The sequence below is a fragment of the Entelurus aequoreus genome, linkage group LG05 (assembly GCF_033978785.1).
Source record: "Entelurus aequoreus isolate RoL-2023_Sb linkage group LG05, RoL_Eaeq_v1.1, whole genome shotgun sequence".
NCBI lineage: Eukaryota > Metazoa > Chordata > Actinopteri > Syngnathiformes > Syngnathidae > Entelurus > Entelurus aequoreus.
The window spans coordinates 31,489,606-31,506,009 of NC_084735.1; the positions used below are offsets into that span (position 1 = coordinate 31,489,606).

The following is a 16,404-nucleotide window of genomic DNA, read 5'->3' on the forward strand; positions in this document are numbered from 1 at the left end:
TTGTTCTCTGAGTAATTTCACATGAGCAAGCCTTTTCCAAAATTCCTTTCTACAAAATAGTACAATTGTGTACGATGAGTTTTGCTGATATTGTATCACAGGGGTGTCAAACTCATTTTTATTGTGGGCCACATCGCAGTAATGGCTGCCCTCAGAGGGCTGTTTGCAACATTGAATAAACAAATGTGAATATATGAAGATTCCCCTCATGATATTGTTACACTATTGCTAATGCATTTGATTATATATATTTTTACGTACATTACACCATAAAACAAATCTGTAGATTTTGCAGTAAAAAAACTGGCAGCTCAGTCGCCAGAATTTTACCGTAAAATCTAGTGGATTTTTTTTTTTTTTTTTTTTAACAGCATATTGTAAATAGACAAATAACATGACTGTTTTTTTTGTTTTGTTTTTTCTTACATTAGAAGCAACTGAACTGAGTCATTTGTGTACATTTTTATGAATAGATAACTTACTTTAAAATCATAAGTCATGCAGAAAAGTTGGTATTTTTATTTTAACAAAAAACAGTTTGGAATGTACAGTATATTTGTTTTGTAATGTGTTCTAATCAATTTATGATATTAAAGTTAAAAAGATATGCAACTGCAGGCATTTTTCCTTGAAAATGGAAATAAATAGAAAGATAAAGTACTCCAATTTATATTATTTTCAAGCTGTGTGGGCCTTTTTAAATTATGTAGTGGGCCAGGTTTGGCCCCTGGGCCTTGAGTTTGACATCGGTGTAGCAGATACTACACAGATAATCACATGTACATAAGTATTCGCAGACTTTGCTCAATACTTTATTGATGCACCTTTGGCTGCAATTACAGCCTCAAGTCTTTTTTAATATGATGCTGTATGTTTGGCACATACTGTATATCTTTGGGCAGTTTTGCCAATTCCTCTTTGCCCATTCCTCTTTGCAGCACCTCTCAAGCTCCATCAGGTAGAATGGGAAGCATTGGTTTTCATCCAGGATGTCTCTGTACATTGCTGCATTCATATTTCCCTCTACCATGACAAGTCTCTCAGTTCTTATCGCCGTAAAACATCCCTACAACATGATGCTGCCACCACCATGCTTCACTGTAGAAATGGTATTTGTCTAACGATGAACAATGCCCGGTTTCCTCCAAACATGATGCCTGGCATTCACACCAAAGAGGTTAATCTTTGTCTCGTGATACGAAAGTCTTTCAGGTGCATTTTGGCAAACTTTTTACTAAGAAATGGCTTCCGTCTGGCCACTATACCATCCAGGCCTGATCGGTGGATTGCTGCAGAGATGGTTGTCCTTCTGGAAGGTTCTCCTCTCTCCACAGAGGAATGCTGTAGCTCTGACAGAGTGACCATCGGGTTCTTGGTCACGTCCATGACTAGACTAAGATGAATGCAGCAATGTACAGAGACATCCTGGATGAAAACCAACACTTTCCATCCAACCTGATAGAGCTTAAGAGGTGCTGCAAAGAGGAATGGGTGAAACTGCCCCAAAATAGGTGTGCCATGCAAAGACTTGAGGCTATAATTGCTGCCAAAGCGGCATCAACAAAGTATTAAGAAAAGGCTGTGAATACTTATGAACATATGATTTTTGTATTTATTTATTTTTAACAAATTTGCTTTTTTTTTTTATAAACAACAAAATGGATTTGTTCCATTTTGGAATGAGGCTGTAACATAACAAAACGTGCAAAAAGTGAAGCGCTGTGAATACTTTCCAGATGCACTGGAGATGTACTATCCACTGAAAATAAATTAACACACAGACAATGTCTTAATAGTTGGCAACGCAAGTGAGTAGCAAAACAATTGTGTCTTGCCATCAGTCAAGCATGTAATATGTTAGTATTGTTGCTAAGCAACATGATAACACCTTGTTGAGCCGTGCTAAGGAAGGTGATGGGGTGGCCAAGTATGTCTCCCCCACACCTGAACCCAATTGAGCATCTGTGGTGAATCTTCAAGTGAAATCAAGGTAGAGTGCAAAGTGTTTAACATCCACCAACTCCACCGGTGATATCATCATAGAGAACTGGAAGAGGATTCCAGTAATCAGATCGGGTGAATTCCATGCCCAAGAGGATCAAGGCTATTTCACAAAGATGCTCACGCTAAATATTCACACATATTGTTTACTTGTGTTGCCAACTATTTAGACAATAATGAATGTCATTTCCAGTGAATAGTACATCCATACAAGCCGTACACTGACTACTCTAAGTTGTATCCAGTTCATAGTACTGTCCCTTGATGAATCTGGCATGCCAAACCCAAATAATGAAACCATGTTAGATGAAAAAAATGGTTAACAATGCAGGGGGTACTTCAAGGGAGGCTATATAGCTCAATGAGTAGTAATACTTTCCCTTCAAACAACAGGATGTGGGTTCAAATTCCAGTCAGGATGTATGATGATATGCATCATTACTATTGCTTTTATTAGAATATATATATATTTTTTAATTTGTATTATTATATATCAAATATACCTTTTTTTCCCCCCAACAAAATAGCCCTTATAGGATTCTGCTGCGAAAAAATCTGACTCTCATACAAATGTAATTGAGGACGCCTGGTCTATACTAATATTATTGGAGTCTATATGGCAGGGATATTCGACTAAAGTGTTTTGGGGGCTACGTTTCCAGAAAGCTAAAGACCAGGGTTCCGAACTTCTCTATTCACAATCATTATTTTGTATATCCTGGAGAACCAGCGTCCTCTACAGTAGACATTTGACTTTGGTGTATTTATTTTGTCAGAGTTACAGGAGCGCTCTGCTGTTTTTAAGGACCTTCTGCAAAAAAGCTAGTCAAAGATCATCTCTATGACAGCACTCTAGTGTTTCTAAGAATCTGCTGCAAAAATGTCTCTCTCACAAGTTTTTTGAACTGGACAAACACAACTGTGAAGTGAAAACCATTTCAGGTGACTACCTCTTGAAGCTCATCGAGAGAATGCCAAGAATGTGCAAACAAGTAATCAGAGTAAAGGGTGGCTATTTTGAAGAAACTAGAATATAAAACATGTTTTCAGTTATTTCACCTTTTTTTTGTTAAGTACATAACTCCATGTGTGTTTCATTCATAGTTTTGATGCCTCCAGTGACAATCTACAATGTAAATAGTCATGAAAATAAAGAAAACACATTGAATAAGAGGGTGTGTCCAAACTTTTGGTCTGTACTGTATGTATATATATATATACATATATGTTTACACACACACACACACACACACACACACACACACACACACACACACACACACACACACACACACACACACACACACACACACACACACACACACACACACACACACACACACACACACACACACACACACACACATTTTTAAGTGTTTTCTAATGTGGTACTTGGAGGAAAAAGTTTGAGAACCACTGCATTATACAACAGGAGCTTTGTTAGGAATGCTTTTGCAAATTTGAATAGCCCTGCTATATGGCAACTGTGTATATATATTCTTTAAATTAAATATTACAGGTATATAATCCCAATATGTTTCATTGGCAGATAAGCAGTAAAGACTAATCAGAGAATATTATTTGCTATATGTGTTACGTTTACCAAAAAAAACATTGATGGACCCATCATGTGATCAGTGTGTGTACCAACTCCAGCCAGTCTTATAGCAGCGGCCTGTAATAACATATGCTCGCATGCACAACATTGACCGTCGCGCTTCTATTGATCACTATGCCATTAGTGAATTTCCATTACCAGGCTGCCTATAAGCCCTGTAAAACCAGACTTTAATGGCCTCTTAGTCAGATGAAGGCCTGCCTATGCCTGTTCGGTCATCATGTGGGGCCCCCTGCAGCCACGACACGTGAGCACTTGGAAAATGTGTGGCGCTTTTAAAAAAAAAGCACCTGTTAATCAGAAAATGATGATATATATTTAGTATATTTAAAGGTCACACAACCAGGCATTCCTACACATTGTTGCATCCGACCCACACACGCACACGCACACACACATTGCACTTACTTATTGTTGTGTGTTGAAATGGGTCAGGATGGGATATAGCAGCGGTCCACTGGGGGTAAAACAACACAATCCCGGCACATCAGACGCTCCAAGCAACCGGCCCAGTGTGTCCAAGACCAACACAATCCAAATCGGAGCAAAGAAAAAAGAGGAAGGATTCTTCTTTGGTCAAAATATCTCCTGGGGTGCGGCTGCCGCTCATCATGTCATCATCATCCTCATCATCATCATCCTGCATCCTCTGCTACTCCCGGGACTAAAATCACGTCCAGATGCACCCCACTCGTGTTCATGGCATCCGTCCGAGGGAAGAGGAGGAAGAGGAGGGTGCTGATGCTGAGGGATGAGGAGCATGTACACACAGTGATGCTGCAACAGTATAGCCCGGCGCGCGCGTGAGGTGGGTGCTTGTGCGCGCGCATGCACGGCGGCCAGGGACGTTGCAGGGCGTTGCAGCCGGGATGCGATTGGAGAAGCCAGGAAGAAGGGAGGGAAGAAAAAAAACATAAATATTTTGCTTATTACCATGTGGGAGTCAATTAAATGCACTGCAATGCGAGGCTGCTCATCAACGTGGCGTCCTCGTTGGCGCTCATTTTAAACACGTGATCAAACGCATCTGAATATTCCGAATCGCACGTCTTGATTCGGGTTTGAATCCCGCTGTCTCTTTAACGACCGCACCTGCGCAGCTGATCGGTGCTGATGCTGCAGTCGCTGGGTTATTTTCGGTAAAGCAGGCGGGGTTACTCGCGTTCAAGTGGGCCCGACGTGCCTTACATCACCCCGGAGAGGAAACCGAGGCGCCTTTTTAGAACACCGCACCTGTCTTCTCGTATCCTCCCCGTTGGAGCAATGCACACCTGTGCCAGCTATATGTATAGCTAGCATTATTATTCTTGCAAAGGCAGAATCATTGATTGTGCAGGTGTACCTAATGAGAAGGCCTATAAGAAACTTTGCTGTGACATTTTTCACTAATGACTTTCTATGTGTTGTGTCCTGTTAGTGCAGAGTACAAACACATTTTAATTACACATTGCATGTTTGTTTACTTCAGGGTTTATAAAAAAAAAAACCTGATGGAGAGAGATAGCAGGTACAGCATTTCATGGAAATAATAACATACGTCATTTTTCTTGATGAATCCATCCATCCATCCATCCATCTTCTTCCGCTTACCTGAGGTCGGGTCGCGGCGGCAGCAGCCTAAGCAGGGAAGCCCAGACTTCCCTTTCCCCAGTATTTAATTTTTAACGTACAAAAATTGATACTGCATAGCTGCAGTTCTTAACTGAATATTATATAATTAATAGAAGCAACAAGTTTATTTAATGAATTGCTGAGATAGGCTCCAGCACCCCCTGCGACCCCGAAAGGGACAAGCGGTAGAATATGGATGGATGGAAGGCGTTTTTGGGGTCATTGGAAGCCCTTTTTGAAATCATTTTTTACAATAGGTGGACTTTAATACCCCAGCAGGTGCAAGACATTAAAACAATGTTGAGAACTTGTTAACCTGACGTTGAGCAACTCAAACCTAACATTGGAACAACAAGCTTTTTTGACAATGTTGGGTTCTGATGTTGATTTGACCATTGAACTTTGGTCATTTCCCAACCAATATTTGACAACACAAATACAACGTTGAAACAACATGCTTTTGGACAACGTTTATTCAATGTCAAGTTGTGATGTTGATTTGTGGTCATTTCTCAACCAACAACGTGGATCCAATGTGAGACGTCAACATCGCCTCAATTTACAAATACAACTATATTGCAACGTTGTTTACAAGTAAAAAACATATACAGTCGTGGTCAAAAGTTTACATACACTTGTGAAAAACATAATGTCATGGCTGTCTTGAGTTTCCAATAATTTCTACAACTCTTGTTTTTTTGTGATAAGAGTGATTGGAGCACATACTTGTTTGTCACAAAAAAATCACATCACATGGACAAAGATAAGACATTGGTGGTGGTAGTATTATGCTCTCTAAATGGGACAATGGAAAAGGAGGATTACCTCCAAATTCTTCAGGACAACCTAAAATCATCAGCCCGGAGGTTGGGTCTTGGGCGCAGTTGGGTGTTCCAACAGGACAATGACCCCAAACACACGTCAAAAGTGGTAAAGGAATGGCTAAATCAGGTTAGAATTAAGGTTTTAGAATGGCCTTCCCAAAGTCCTGACTTAAACCCCATTGTGAACACGTGGACAATGCTGAAGAAACAAGTCCATGTAAGAAAACCAACAAATTTAGCTGAGCTGCACCAATTTTGTCAAGAGCAGTGGTCAAAATTTCAACCAGAAGCTTGCCAGAAGCTTGTGGATGGCTACCAAAAACACCTTACAGCAGTGAAACTTGCCAAGGGACATGTAACCAAATATTAACATTGCTGTATGTATACTTTTGACCCAGTAGATTTGGTCACATTATCAGTAGACCTATAACAAATTCATAAAAGAACCAAACTTCATGAATGTTTTTTGTGACAAACAAGTATGTGCTCCAATCACTCTATCACAAAAAAATAAGAGTTGTAGAAATTATTGGAAATTCAAGACCGCCATGACATTATGTTCTTTACAAGCGTATGTAAACTTTTGACCACGACTGTTTGTATAATCAAGATTGTATCAATGTCTTGTGTCTGCTTGGATGCTATTTGTCAAATGAGGGGACAATTGTATATCATGAGGCAGTTATACATTTGTATCATTATAAGTTTCACAGTTGAGGGCGGCCGTAATTGTGGTGTGTGGCACACGATGAAAATGAGTTTGACACCCCCAAAAATTGCATTTTAGGTCCAACTGTTTCATATACAATGCAGAAATGTACTTTGTTGTTATGCATTCAATACTAATACATATGCATGTCTGTAAGTTATGTAAGGTTACAATAAGTAGGGTGTTCGCTCAGTGTGTATTTGAATAAAAGATACAATAATATAGATTTATGTCCATTTAAATTAAAAAAAAGTGTACTGTATAGCTGCCGAACAGGATAAATAATTTTAAAAAGTCTAAAATTTGCAAATGTGTATTTTCCTGGGTGCATATATATATATTTTTCTATAAAAAATAGTTGCGATATGTACGCCATGTACAAGTTCCTTGTCTTATTTTACTTCACAGGATGTGGGTTGCATAATGATGTATTTACCTTGTGAAAATAAAGATTGTGCACTTCCCTGTAGGTGCATGGTTGTACACATGACCTCTTAGTCTCACAAAGGCAGGTCATTTATCAAAGAAATTATTTACGCTGACATACATGGACTGAAAGGAAGGCGCTTGTGTTACAGTTGAGATTGTAGTTTAACCTCAGACACTTTACTTACCAAGCGGTCGCATGAAAGAAGGTGAGGGGTTGGGCGTAGAATATAAGTAGAAGCCAGCAGCAAGGAAGGAATCATACAGGATGGCGCTAAGAAGAATGACTCTGCTCTTTGCTGGCCTTCTGCTGTTTTCCATTCAAGTGGTGCTGACAAATGGAGGCGAGTGTAAATGTTGAGATCCAGTAACTAAAATGTGTGAATGTCTGAATGTATACGGATGTTCTTATTCGTCCAGGTCATTCAATTGTCGCTACTGGATTGTTTGGTTTGTTTTAGAAGACGTTTTTCCTCTCATCTAAGTAGGCTTCATTAGTCCATGCTCATAGACTTAGATTGGTGAGATCTACATCTGACCAATCTAAGTTTAAGACTAGATCTGAACTGATGAAGCCGGTGGATGAGAGGCGAAACGTCTTCTACGACAATTGAATGCCCTGAGAATAAAATGTATGAATGTTTTTGTTTTGATTGTGGTTATAGTTTGCTGCGTAGAACTGTTATGTTGTGTTGTGCAGGTCAGGCTCCTCTTACCATCAAGCTGTCGGTGGTCAACGAAATGTCCAACATGACTCCTGAAACCTACTTCACCTCAGTGGTGCAGGGAGGGGTGCTGCTAGGTGCTCTGAGGAGAATACAGGAGGCACATCAAGGCTTCCAGTAAGGCTCCAATTGACACTCTATATCTATTTTCTTATAGCAGTGTACTTCAGTGCTCTAATGGTTTGCACCCACCAGGTTCACGATGAAAGAGGACCCTAACTTTGGCCTGTTTCTGGAGAGTGTGAACGGCGTGGCTGGAAATGACGAGGATCAAACTTACTGGGAGCTTCTGTCAGAAAACTCGGGGGAGTACACGCGCTTGGATGTGGGTGAGTAACCTCCCCGGAGTGCATTTCATCTGAGAGCCACTTAATGAGCTGTAATGAGGCAAGGGATTTTGTTTTTTTGGTCAACTTCCTGCTGCGGGACACCTATTAGTGTGTGTGATTATTCATCTTAAATATAGCTGTAATAACTCAATGCAAAGATACTAATACTTGCATCTTCAGATGAAATATTACTTGTGGGGTGAGGGGATTTGTTCAACTTTCTCACCGTAGGACCTAAAAATGTATTCATTTTGCCTTTAACATAACAGAAATGATAACTTTGCAAGTTTAAGTTGTTGTAGTTGTATACATTACTAGCCTTTTAACATTAGTTGGGAAAGAAATCTCTGTTATTTTCCTTTCAAAATGCTTCTTCCAACTCCTTTTTGAACTTGTTGATTTGCTCAAGTGCATGTGCTTCTTTTTTGTGCAGTACATTTTTTAACATGATTCAAAAATGACCATTTATTAGGATGTCATGTAAACATTTAAAAAATCGCCATCTTTAACAACTTCATGTCATTAAAGATAGCATTTCAGCTGAAGTATGCAGCATGAAGCATAAAGTATGAAGCATGATAACGTTTTACAAGCGGAAAGAAACAAAACATTTGACTCTTAGGTGTATCCCTGGAAAATGAGCCAGGAAACAAAATATTTGATTCTGAGGCTATGCAAAATCCGCAAAGAAAGTAGCATGCTAAAAGTTAGCACACGTGAAGTAACACAATATTTGACTCTGAGGTGTATATACTATATGCAAAATTAGCAGGACGGTAGCATGCTAACTAGGGCTGCGAATCTCTGGGTGTCCCACGATTCGAGTCAATATCGATTCTTGGGGTCACGATTCGATTCTAAATCGATTTTTTTTGATTCAACGCGATTCTCGATTCAAAAACGATTTTTTTTTCCCGATTCAAAACGATTCTCTATTCATTCATTGCATAGGATTTCAGCAGGATCTACCCCAGTCTGCTGACATGCAAGCAGAGTAGTAGATTTTTGTAAAAAGCTTTTATAATTGTAAAGGACAATGTTTTATCAACTGATTGCAATAATGTAAATTTGTTTTAACTATTAAATGAACCAAAAATATGACTTATTTTATCTTTGTGAAAATATTGGACACAGTGTGTTGTCAAGCTTATGAGATGTGATGCAAGTGTAAGCCACTGTGACACTATTGTCAAAATTTAAATAAAAAAAATTTAATAAAAAATGAAAAATAAATAAAAATAAAAAAATCTATTTTTTAAAAATGAGAATAGATTCTGAATCGCACAACGTGAGAATCGCGATTCGAATTCAAATCGATTTTTTCCCACACCCCTAATGCTAACAGTTAGCACATGTGAAGTAACAAATTATTTGACTCCGAGGTGTATATACTATATGCAAAATTAGTGAAGAAGGTAGCATGCTAACAGTTAGCATATGTGAAGTAACAAATATTTGACTCTGAGACGTATACCTGCAAAATGAGCCAGAAAAAAGATAGCATGCTAACATTTATCATGCATCAAGAAACAAAATATTTGACTCTGAGGCTATGCAAAATCAGCAAAGAAGGTAGTATGCTAAAAGTTAGCACACGTGAAGTAACAAGTTATTTGATTTAGAGGTGCATATACTATATGCAAAATTAATGAAGAAGGTGCATACTAAAGGTTAGCATACATAATGTAACACATATTTGACTCTGAAGCGTATACCTGCAAAATGAGCCAGAAAAAAAGCTGGCATGCTAACATTTAACATGCGCGAAGTAACACAATATTTGACTCTGAGGTGTACACCTGCAAAATTTAATTTTTAAAAAGGTGGCATGCTAACATGGTAAAGTTATCATGTGGTTTTACAGTTTTGTGAAGTACCAAAATATTTGACTAGGAGGTGTACACCTGCAAAATTAACTTAAAAAGGGTGGCATGCTAACATTTAACATGTGCAAAGTAAAACAATATTTGATGCTGAGGTGTACACCTGTAATTGAAATTTTACATTTAAAAAAAGGTGGCATGCTAACGTTATCGTGCAGTTTTACAGTTTTGTGAAGTAACAACATTGTAGCGGTTGACTAACATTATGAAGGAACATATTGATTGGAACGGTTTGAATAAGTTGAGAAACCTGGACGTGGTAACACTTTTAGTAGAGAATAAGAGTTACAGAAAAGTGGGAAATACAGGATTTTTTTAAACTCAAATTAATATATAGCCTAAATATAATATTTGAAAATACAATAGTATAACAATCTAACACTTTTTTTTCATGTCTGTACAGGGATTGGCTGCTACACCCCAGCAGAATATGAACACATTGTACTGAGGTTCAGCACTTGGTCCAAATAAACATCATTCAGAGTGAAGTGGAAAAAGTCACATAAATGTTGTAGTTTCTTCTTTTCGTGTTTCGTTTAATCTTTTAGAAAAGTTACAATATTTTAATGGGTGCTGTGATGTGATGAGTAGGAGTTAGCGTCAGCCACCAGAGGCTGCTAATACATGACCATCAGGTACATTAACATCTTGTTAAGCTCAATACAGCAGCAGCATGCCAACTGTAACATTTGCACTTTAAATTTTGCACAATGTTTTCCACACACAAAAAGTGTGTAGTTCATTAATAAAAAATTACAACAGTGTTTCCGTGTTAAATGTGAACCCCAGCTTCCAGACTGGAGCTCCTCCTGTTTGCAATGAGATTAAGGTTTCAGATCCTCCAGGAGCCGCTAATCTAAACGCTTTCACTCCTGCTGTTCTTCGAAAGAGCACAGAAATGTAGTGAAACATACCCATGATTCACTATATTGGGCTGAGATCATTAGTAAGGTGACTTTTCCAGTGCCTTTCATTCAGTAGGACCTTATTCCATCGAATAGTGTTGTGTCGTCCAAAACCGGAGTAATAATGAAATGCAAAAGGAATTCAATGAATGTCATGAAAGATTACCACTTGCATCCACAGCAAGTCCTCTTACTTACAGTCCTCGCTCAGCCTTTGGATACTGAAATCAGAACAAGAGATAAGAGTCACACATTGGGTTTTATTACATTTCAATTCACTTTTATTGCTAGGGCTTTAAATCACAAGGCCATTGATTCTCACAGCATCAAGCACTTGGCACTGATGGTGTATTAGAAGAAATGTTGCTCCTGCTAACAAGGAGGACGTTATAGCAGCAGCAAGTAAAGGTAGAGACGCTACTCACAGCACGACAGAGCACAGTCGCAGATGCAGGGCACACATTGAGCAAAGAAGCGCTTCCAGCCGGTCTTCTTCTGCTTGCAGTTGTGTATCTGTGTGCAGCCCAGCTTGGGAGGCCCCGAGTAACTTTTATATGTGCAGGTGGAGTTGCACGTCCCGTTCAGTTCCCGCTCACTGATTTCAATGGAGCCCCTTTTGCACATTCCTACACACAAAATGACAAAAGTGGGAGATCAAAGTGGTTTTTGCTCTATAGTGTTTACTCACTCAAGCAGGAAGGCTTGGGAGTCCAGACGCCATCGGACAGGCAAGTTCTGGTGGTGTTTCCCACCAGCATGAAGCCAGGACGACAGGCGTAGCTCAGCACGGATCCCACCCACCAGTCGTTTCCATACACGATACCGTTGTAGTCCACATCTGGCCTCCCGCAGTTCACTGTAGCATTAAAAGCATGTGCGGTATTATTGTTAGGGTTTTATGCTGCCAATACTGATCATTTATGACTGAAAACATCAGATGCCAATATTAAAACGGTCACGTGTATTAACGGTTTATTTTTTAAATTAATTTATAGTGAGTGCTATTGACATCCATCCATCCATTTCCTACCGCTTATTCCCTTCGGGGTCGCGGGGGGCGCTGGAGCCTATCTCAGCTACAATCGGGCGGAAGGCGGTGTACACCCTGGACAGTTAAACAATATTAACACAATATTTACACTAGTTCCTTATTTTGTTTTATTTGAACTTGTTTTTTGGTTTTATTTAAAACAGTGTTTCTTAACCATTGTTGGGCCGTGAATGACCCTATATATGACCGCCAAAAAAATATGTTTCTCAGTTGTAATACAATTTTCAACCACTCGTGGCAGCAATGACAATATCAAACAGATGAAGTCGGCAGCTAAAGTCCATCCATCCATCCATTTTCTACCGCCTGTCCTGTTCGGGGTCGCGGGGGTGCTGGAGCCTATCTCAGCTGCATTCGGGCGGAAGGCGGGGTACACTCTGGACAAGTCGTCACCTCATCGCAGGGCCAACACAGATAGACAGACAACATTCACACTCACATTCACACACTAAGGCCAATTTAGTGTTGTCAAAGAGAAGTTTCTTAAGCACACAAATTATGACTAAATTGGTGAAGCTGTGTTCTCATTTGCGCTAAATATTATTGACAGTTTATTTAAGACAGATATATTATTATTACTAATTTAGTTAGAATGTATTCATTTTAGCACAACGTAGTTGTATGTCAATATATTTTTCATCAGTTTTTGAGTCCCTTCTTTTGCAGTATATTATGTTTGTTAATAGCCTGACTTAAGCCTTGATAATAACCTTTGTGATTAACACATGCTTTATTATGATTTCACACTGTATTTATTTATATAGCACTTTCCATGCACATGCAAGTGGCAAGCACAAAGTGCTGTACAAAACAAAACAAAAAACAATAATAGAAGAAGAGAAGACAACACACATTCGCACATCCAAACACTCACATACAGCACTACTGCCAAAATCAAAACAGGGCATGGAACAGAGGATTTGAGGTAAAACGCCACCTTTGAGGTGTTTGAAAAGATATATTCTGTTAAACCGTAAGTAGGTTAGATATAATTGTCGAATATGATTAAAATAAAGTGTAAGATTACTAATTCAGTTTCCCGGGCCTCTAAGTAGTAGAAAGGTTGGGCCCCAACTTTAAAAAGTTTAAGAACCCCTGGTTTATAGGTTAGCCATTAGCATGCCTGGTTTCTCTCAGCGTGTAACATGTTCAGCCTCGTCCTCCAGTAATAATATTACTTGATAATGATACTTAAGATACTAAGAAACGCAGTTTATTTGCCGTAATGGAGATGATTATTATTAACTTAGGGGAGCTGCGCCACACTGTGTATGGAGACACATAAATAGCTGCAAGCCGCTTGTCAACCGGGGGATTAAAAATAAATACAGTGTCAGCCAGAGTGTATCGGCGTTTGTGATTGCCATTAATCGGCAATAGCAATCACATACTTTTTCACGAAAAACGTCCGATAATGATCGGTGGCCGATCGATCGGCAAATCCCCAGTCATTACAGATCAAACTGACCTCGGCACAGGGACTTGTATCCCAGCCAGCAGCAGCTGGAGTCTCCACAAGGATCCCGTCTGAGCTCCTGGTGGCGCGCCTTGCAGCCTCCTACACAAAGTGGGGCTATCCCTGACCAGTAGATATCCCCTAGAAAATCTGGTTGGAGGATCCATTCAGTCTCACCTAATGGAAAGACTGATTAGATTTTTTGAACAGCTCTTTCCCATACACCAACAAACACAATAGCATAGTAGATCTTACCACTACCTTCTACCTCTTCAATCCATTCAGACACTTGACAAGTTGCCCTCTGGAAGGATGTGAACAGCAGCAGCAGCAGTGGATTAAACGTCATTATTTTTGCTGAGCAGATCTAGAAAGTTATGGTGGTGTGCAGCACACGCCCATCCTCGCACATTAGCCAGAGTGAAGAAGATGAGAGGAGTAACACCACCACTAAGCTCTGTGCTGCCTAATCTTCTTCACACAGGCAACACCACTATCTAAGAAGGTGACACTGGAGCACTGCGAGTATCCTTTACAGTTTACAGCGTGTATTGGAATATAGCTCTGAAAAAACACAGGCATCAACAGTCTAAAGTCAACTTGGATCAGTTACTATATGTTATTATCTATACAATTTGTTAGCCATAGCACTGACAAATAGGATATAATTCTGAGATGCGATTAAGCAAAAGTACCTGCAGGGGGTGCGGTAGTACACTGGCCACAGAGCCTTTATAGAAAGAGTATGGCCAACTAAACGAGAGGCGCCATCTTTGCTACCAAATGTGTGCTTCCGTAGGCATGCAATTGCAGTCGTTCTGACATTTATTGCTCCCAGATGACGCAATAAATGTAAAGAAATATACAGAACGACCCAAAAACTAAACTTCTTACACTTATTTTGCTTTGTACATAATTTTAACCTTTTGAAATGCATCAAAACATTGAATTTCATACATTTTGATTCAAACAATAAAAGGGTTTGAATGTTCTCGATAGTCAACATTACGTGTTATTCTACCTGATCTTTCTTTTTGGTAACATTGTTAGTGAATAAGTGTACTTTTTTCCCCACATTTCTGCACAATAACTCAGATATGGTAACACTGGCAAGCAGTAGAGAATATAGACGGATTTTTGTTCAAGAACATATTTTGCTCTATTCATTATTTAAATATTTCTTGCCATTTTGTTGTATACTTTTTATATGAGATTTCCACTTCATTTAATCATCAATTATTACACCCCCAAATTTCATTTATTTTACTTTGTCAATGTCTACTCTGTCTATTTGTATTTAACTTTTTTCTTCAGTCTTTACCGAATAACATTATTTTAGTGTTACTGAGATTTGAGGATAGTCTGTTTTTGTCAAACCATCTTTTTAATTGTTAATTTCTTCTATTATTTGTATTAGCTTCTGTGTGTTCTCTCCTGAACAAAACGCAGACGTTGTGCCGTGTGTTCACCTCACACAAGACACTGTAGTTTGTGGCTCTCCAGTGTTGATGGCGAACCTTCACTTTCTATTGGTGTCACCTTTCCAGGTTGTGGGGAAAGCAATATAAAGAGTTTCCACACTTTTCGCAGATGGAGCAGCCCCGTGCTGCACAACAGGGCATTTTTACATGTTGAAACACGCGGTAGAAATGGATGGATGGATGGAAAAACTAACGCGGAAGTACCACAGAGCATCAGCTCAAGCAGTCATGGTGCTCTGTAGTTGTGTGAGTGCCTTTTGACCAATCTTGTTAGAAACAGTCTAAAATTGGTAGGGTACACAGGTCTGACTGGACAATACTGGTAACTTCAGTAGCCAGCCCTTGTGACATCTCGCTTCACTACATTGTTGATTTTTTAAAAGCATTATATTCCATATACTGGGCTTATATTCTGCATTTTCAAGCATAAACATGGCAAAATAAACAAAAAATATCAATGGTACAGTAGTATTAGCCACTAGAAGAGACCAAACCAATCAGACCGCGCACTTCAGAACCGTGGCCACTGAATGGCTCAGCTACAGGCAACATTATTATATTAGATTAAAAGAGCGTGAAGGTGACTAAAGGGTGTCATTTCATGTCTAGAGGGCTCTTATAGTATTGAACAACTAATTTATAAGGCTGTAAACAGGTTTTTTATATGAAAATATTTGATTCATAATTATTGATTTCTACTTCATATTATCGCAGACATGTCTGATTCCAATTAACAGTGATTAACAAGGGACGACTTCAAGTCCATACGAAAAAATATCCATAAAAACGTCCATGCAAGCCTTGAAAACAGGTTTGTTTGCTCATTTCCCAATCAGGCAATTAAATAAATTAATACTGCATTTCATCTTTACAGTTCATCCATTAAGTATTCACAGCAATTCACTTTTTCCACAATTTATGCCTTTTTCAAAAATGGAATACATTCATTGTGTCCCTAAAAATCATACACACGATACCCCATGGGGACATTTAAATATTTTGTTGTTGTGATTTCTCATAAACATATATTTTTTGCTCTATAATGTATAATCAATGATTACTTCTTCACAGAGATCATTTATTGCGGTCATGTCGTGTAGCCAAACAAGGGACGACGGTATGTCAATTTAAATAATACCATTGCCTCACATTGGTAAATATTTCTACTATTTTCGCCCACATGTGTATAGAATAGAATAGAAGTACTTTATTGATCCCTGGGGGAAATTCAGCATTTAAAGCTATTAAAAATGCTAATAGGATAGACTTTTATTGAACCCACAATTGGGAAACTATGTGGTTGCAGTGCAGATTTGTACGTCAAGTGCATATATATATTCTCCTATTTCTTGAGGCTCATTTACATGCGCAAAATGAAACTCCAT

General features: G+C 38.9%; 2 protein-coding genes across 3 annotated transcripts in view; both read right to left on the reverse strand.

Annotated features, from left to right (window-relative positions):
- The window catches only part of abcg4a (ATP-binding cassette, sub-family G (WHITE), member 4a), a 46,415-nt gene extending 40,669 nt beyond the window's left edge, over window positions 1–5,746 (reverse strand). Inside the window, exon 1 of the mRNA XM_062047764.1 lies at window positions 4,028–5,746. The gene's annotated coding sequence lies outside the window, so the exon portion shown is untranslated. The remainder of the gene's footprint in view (window positions 1–4,027) is intronic.
- A 4,850-nt stretch (window positions 5,747–10,596) lies between these two features.
- Window positions 10,597–16,370, reverse strand: si:ch211-117m20.4 (CUB and sushi domain-containing protein 1). 2 transcript variants are annotated; one of them, XM_062047768.1, is made up of 5 exons: window positions 13,800–16,370; window positions 13,551–13,715; window positions 11,720–11,887; window positions 11,457–11,657; window positions 10,597–11,252 (listed from the first exon to the last, which is right to left on the reverse strand). In XM_062047768.1, the coding sequence occupies exons 1-5, from the start codon at window positions 13,885–13,887 to the stop codon at window positions 11,239–11,241; spliced, it is 636 nt and encodes a 211-aa protein (XP_061903752.1). In that variant the 5' UTR covers window positions 13,888–16,370; the 3' UTR covers window positions 10,597–11,238. The 2 variants fall into 2 exon arrangements, with proteins under 2 accessions (XP_061903752.1, XP_061903751.1); XM_062047767.1 differs by having other exon boundaries at window positions 13,794–16,370.
- Window positions 16,371–16,404: the final 34 nt, after the last annotated feature.

Coding starts and splice junctions, on each gene's coding strand:
- si:ch211-117m20.4 (XM_062047767.1), bottom strand. CDS start 13,887: ATGACGTTTAATCCACTGCTGCTGCTGCTGTTCACATCCTTCCAGAGG. Junction 11,888..13,550: donor ATACAAGTCCCTGTGCCGAG/GTCAGTTTGATC, acceptor TTAATGCTACAG/TGAACTGCGGGAGGCCAGAT. Junction 11,658..11,719: donor TCCCAAGCCTTCCTGCTTGA/GTGAGTAAACAC, acceptor TTTTGTGTGTAG/GAATGTGCAAAAGGGGCTCC.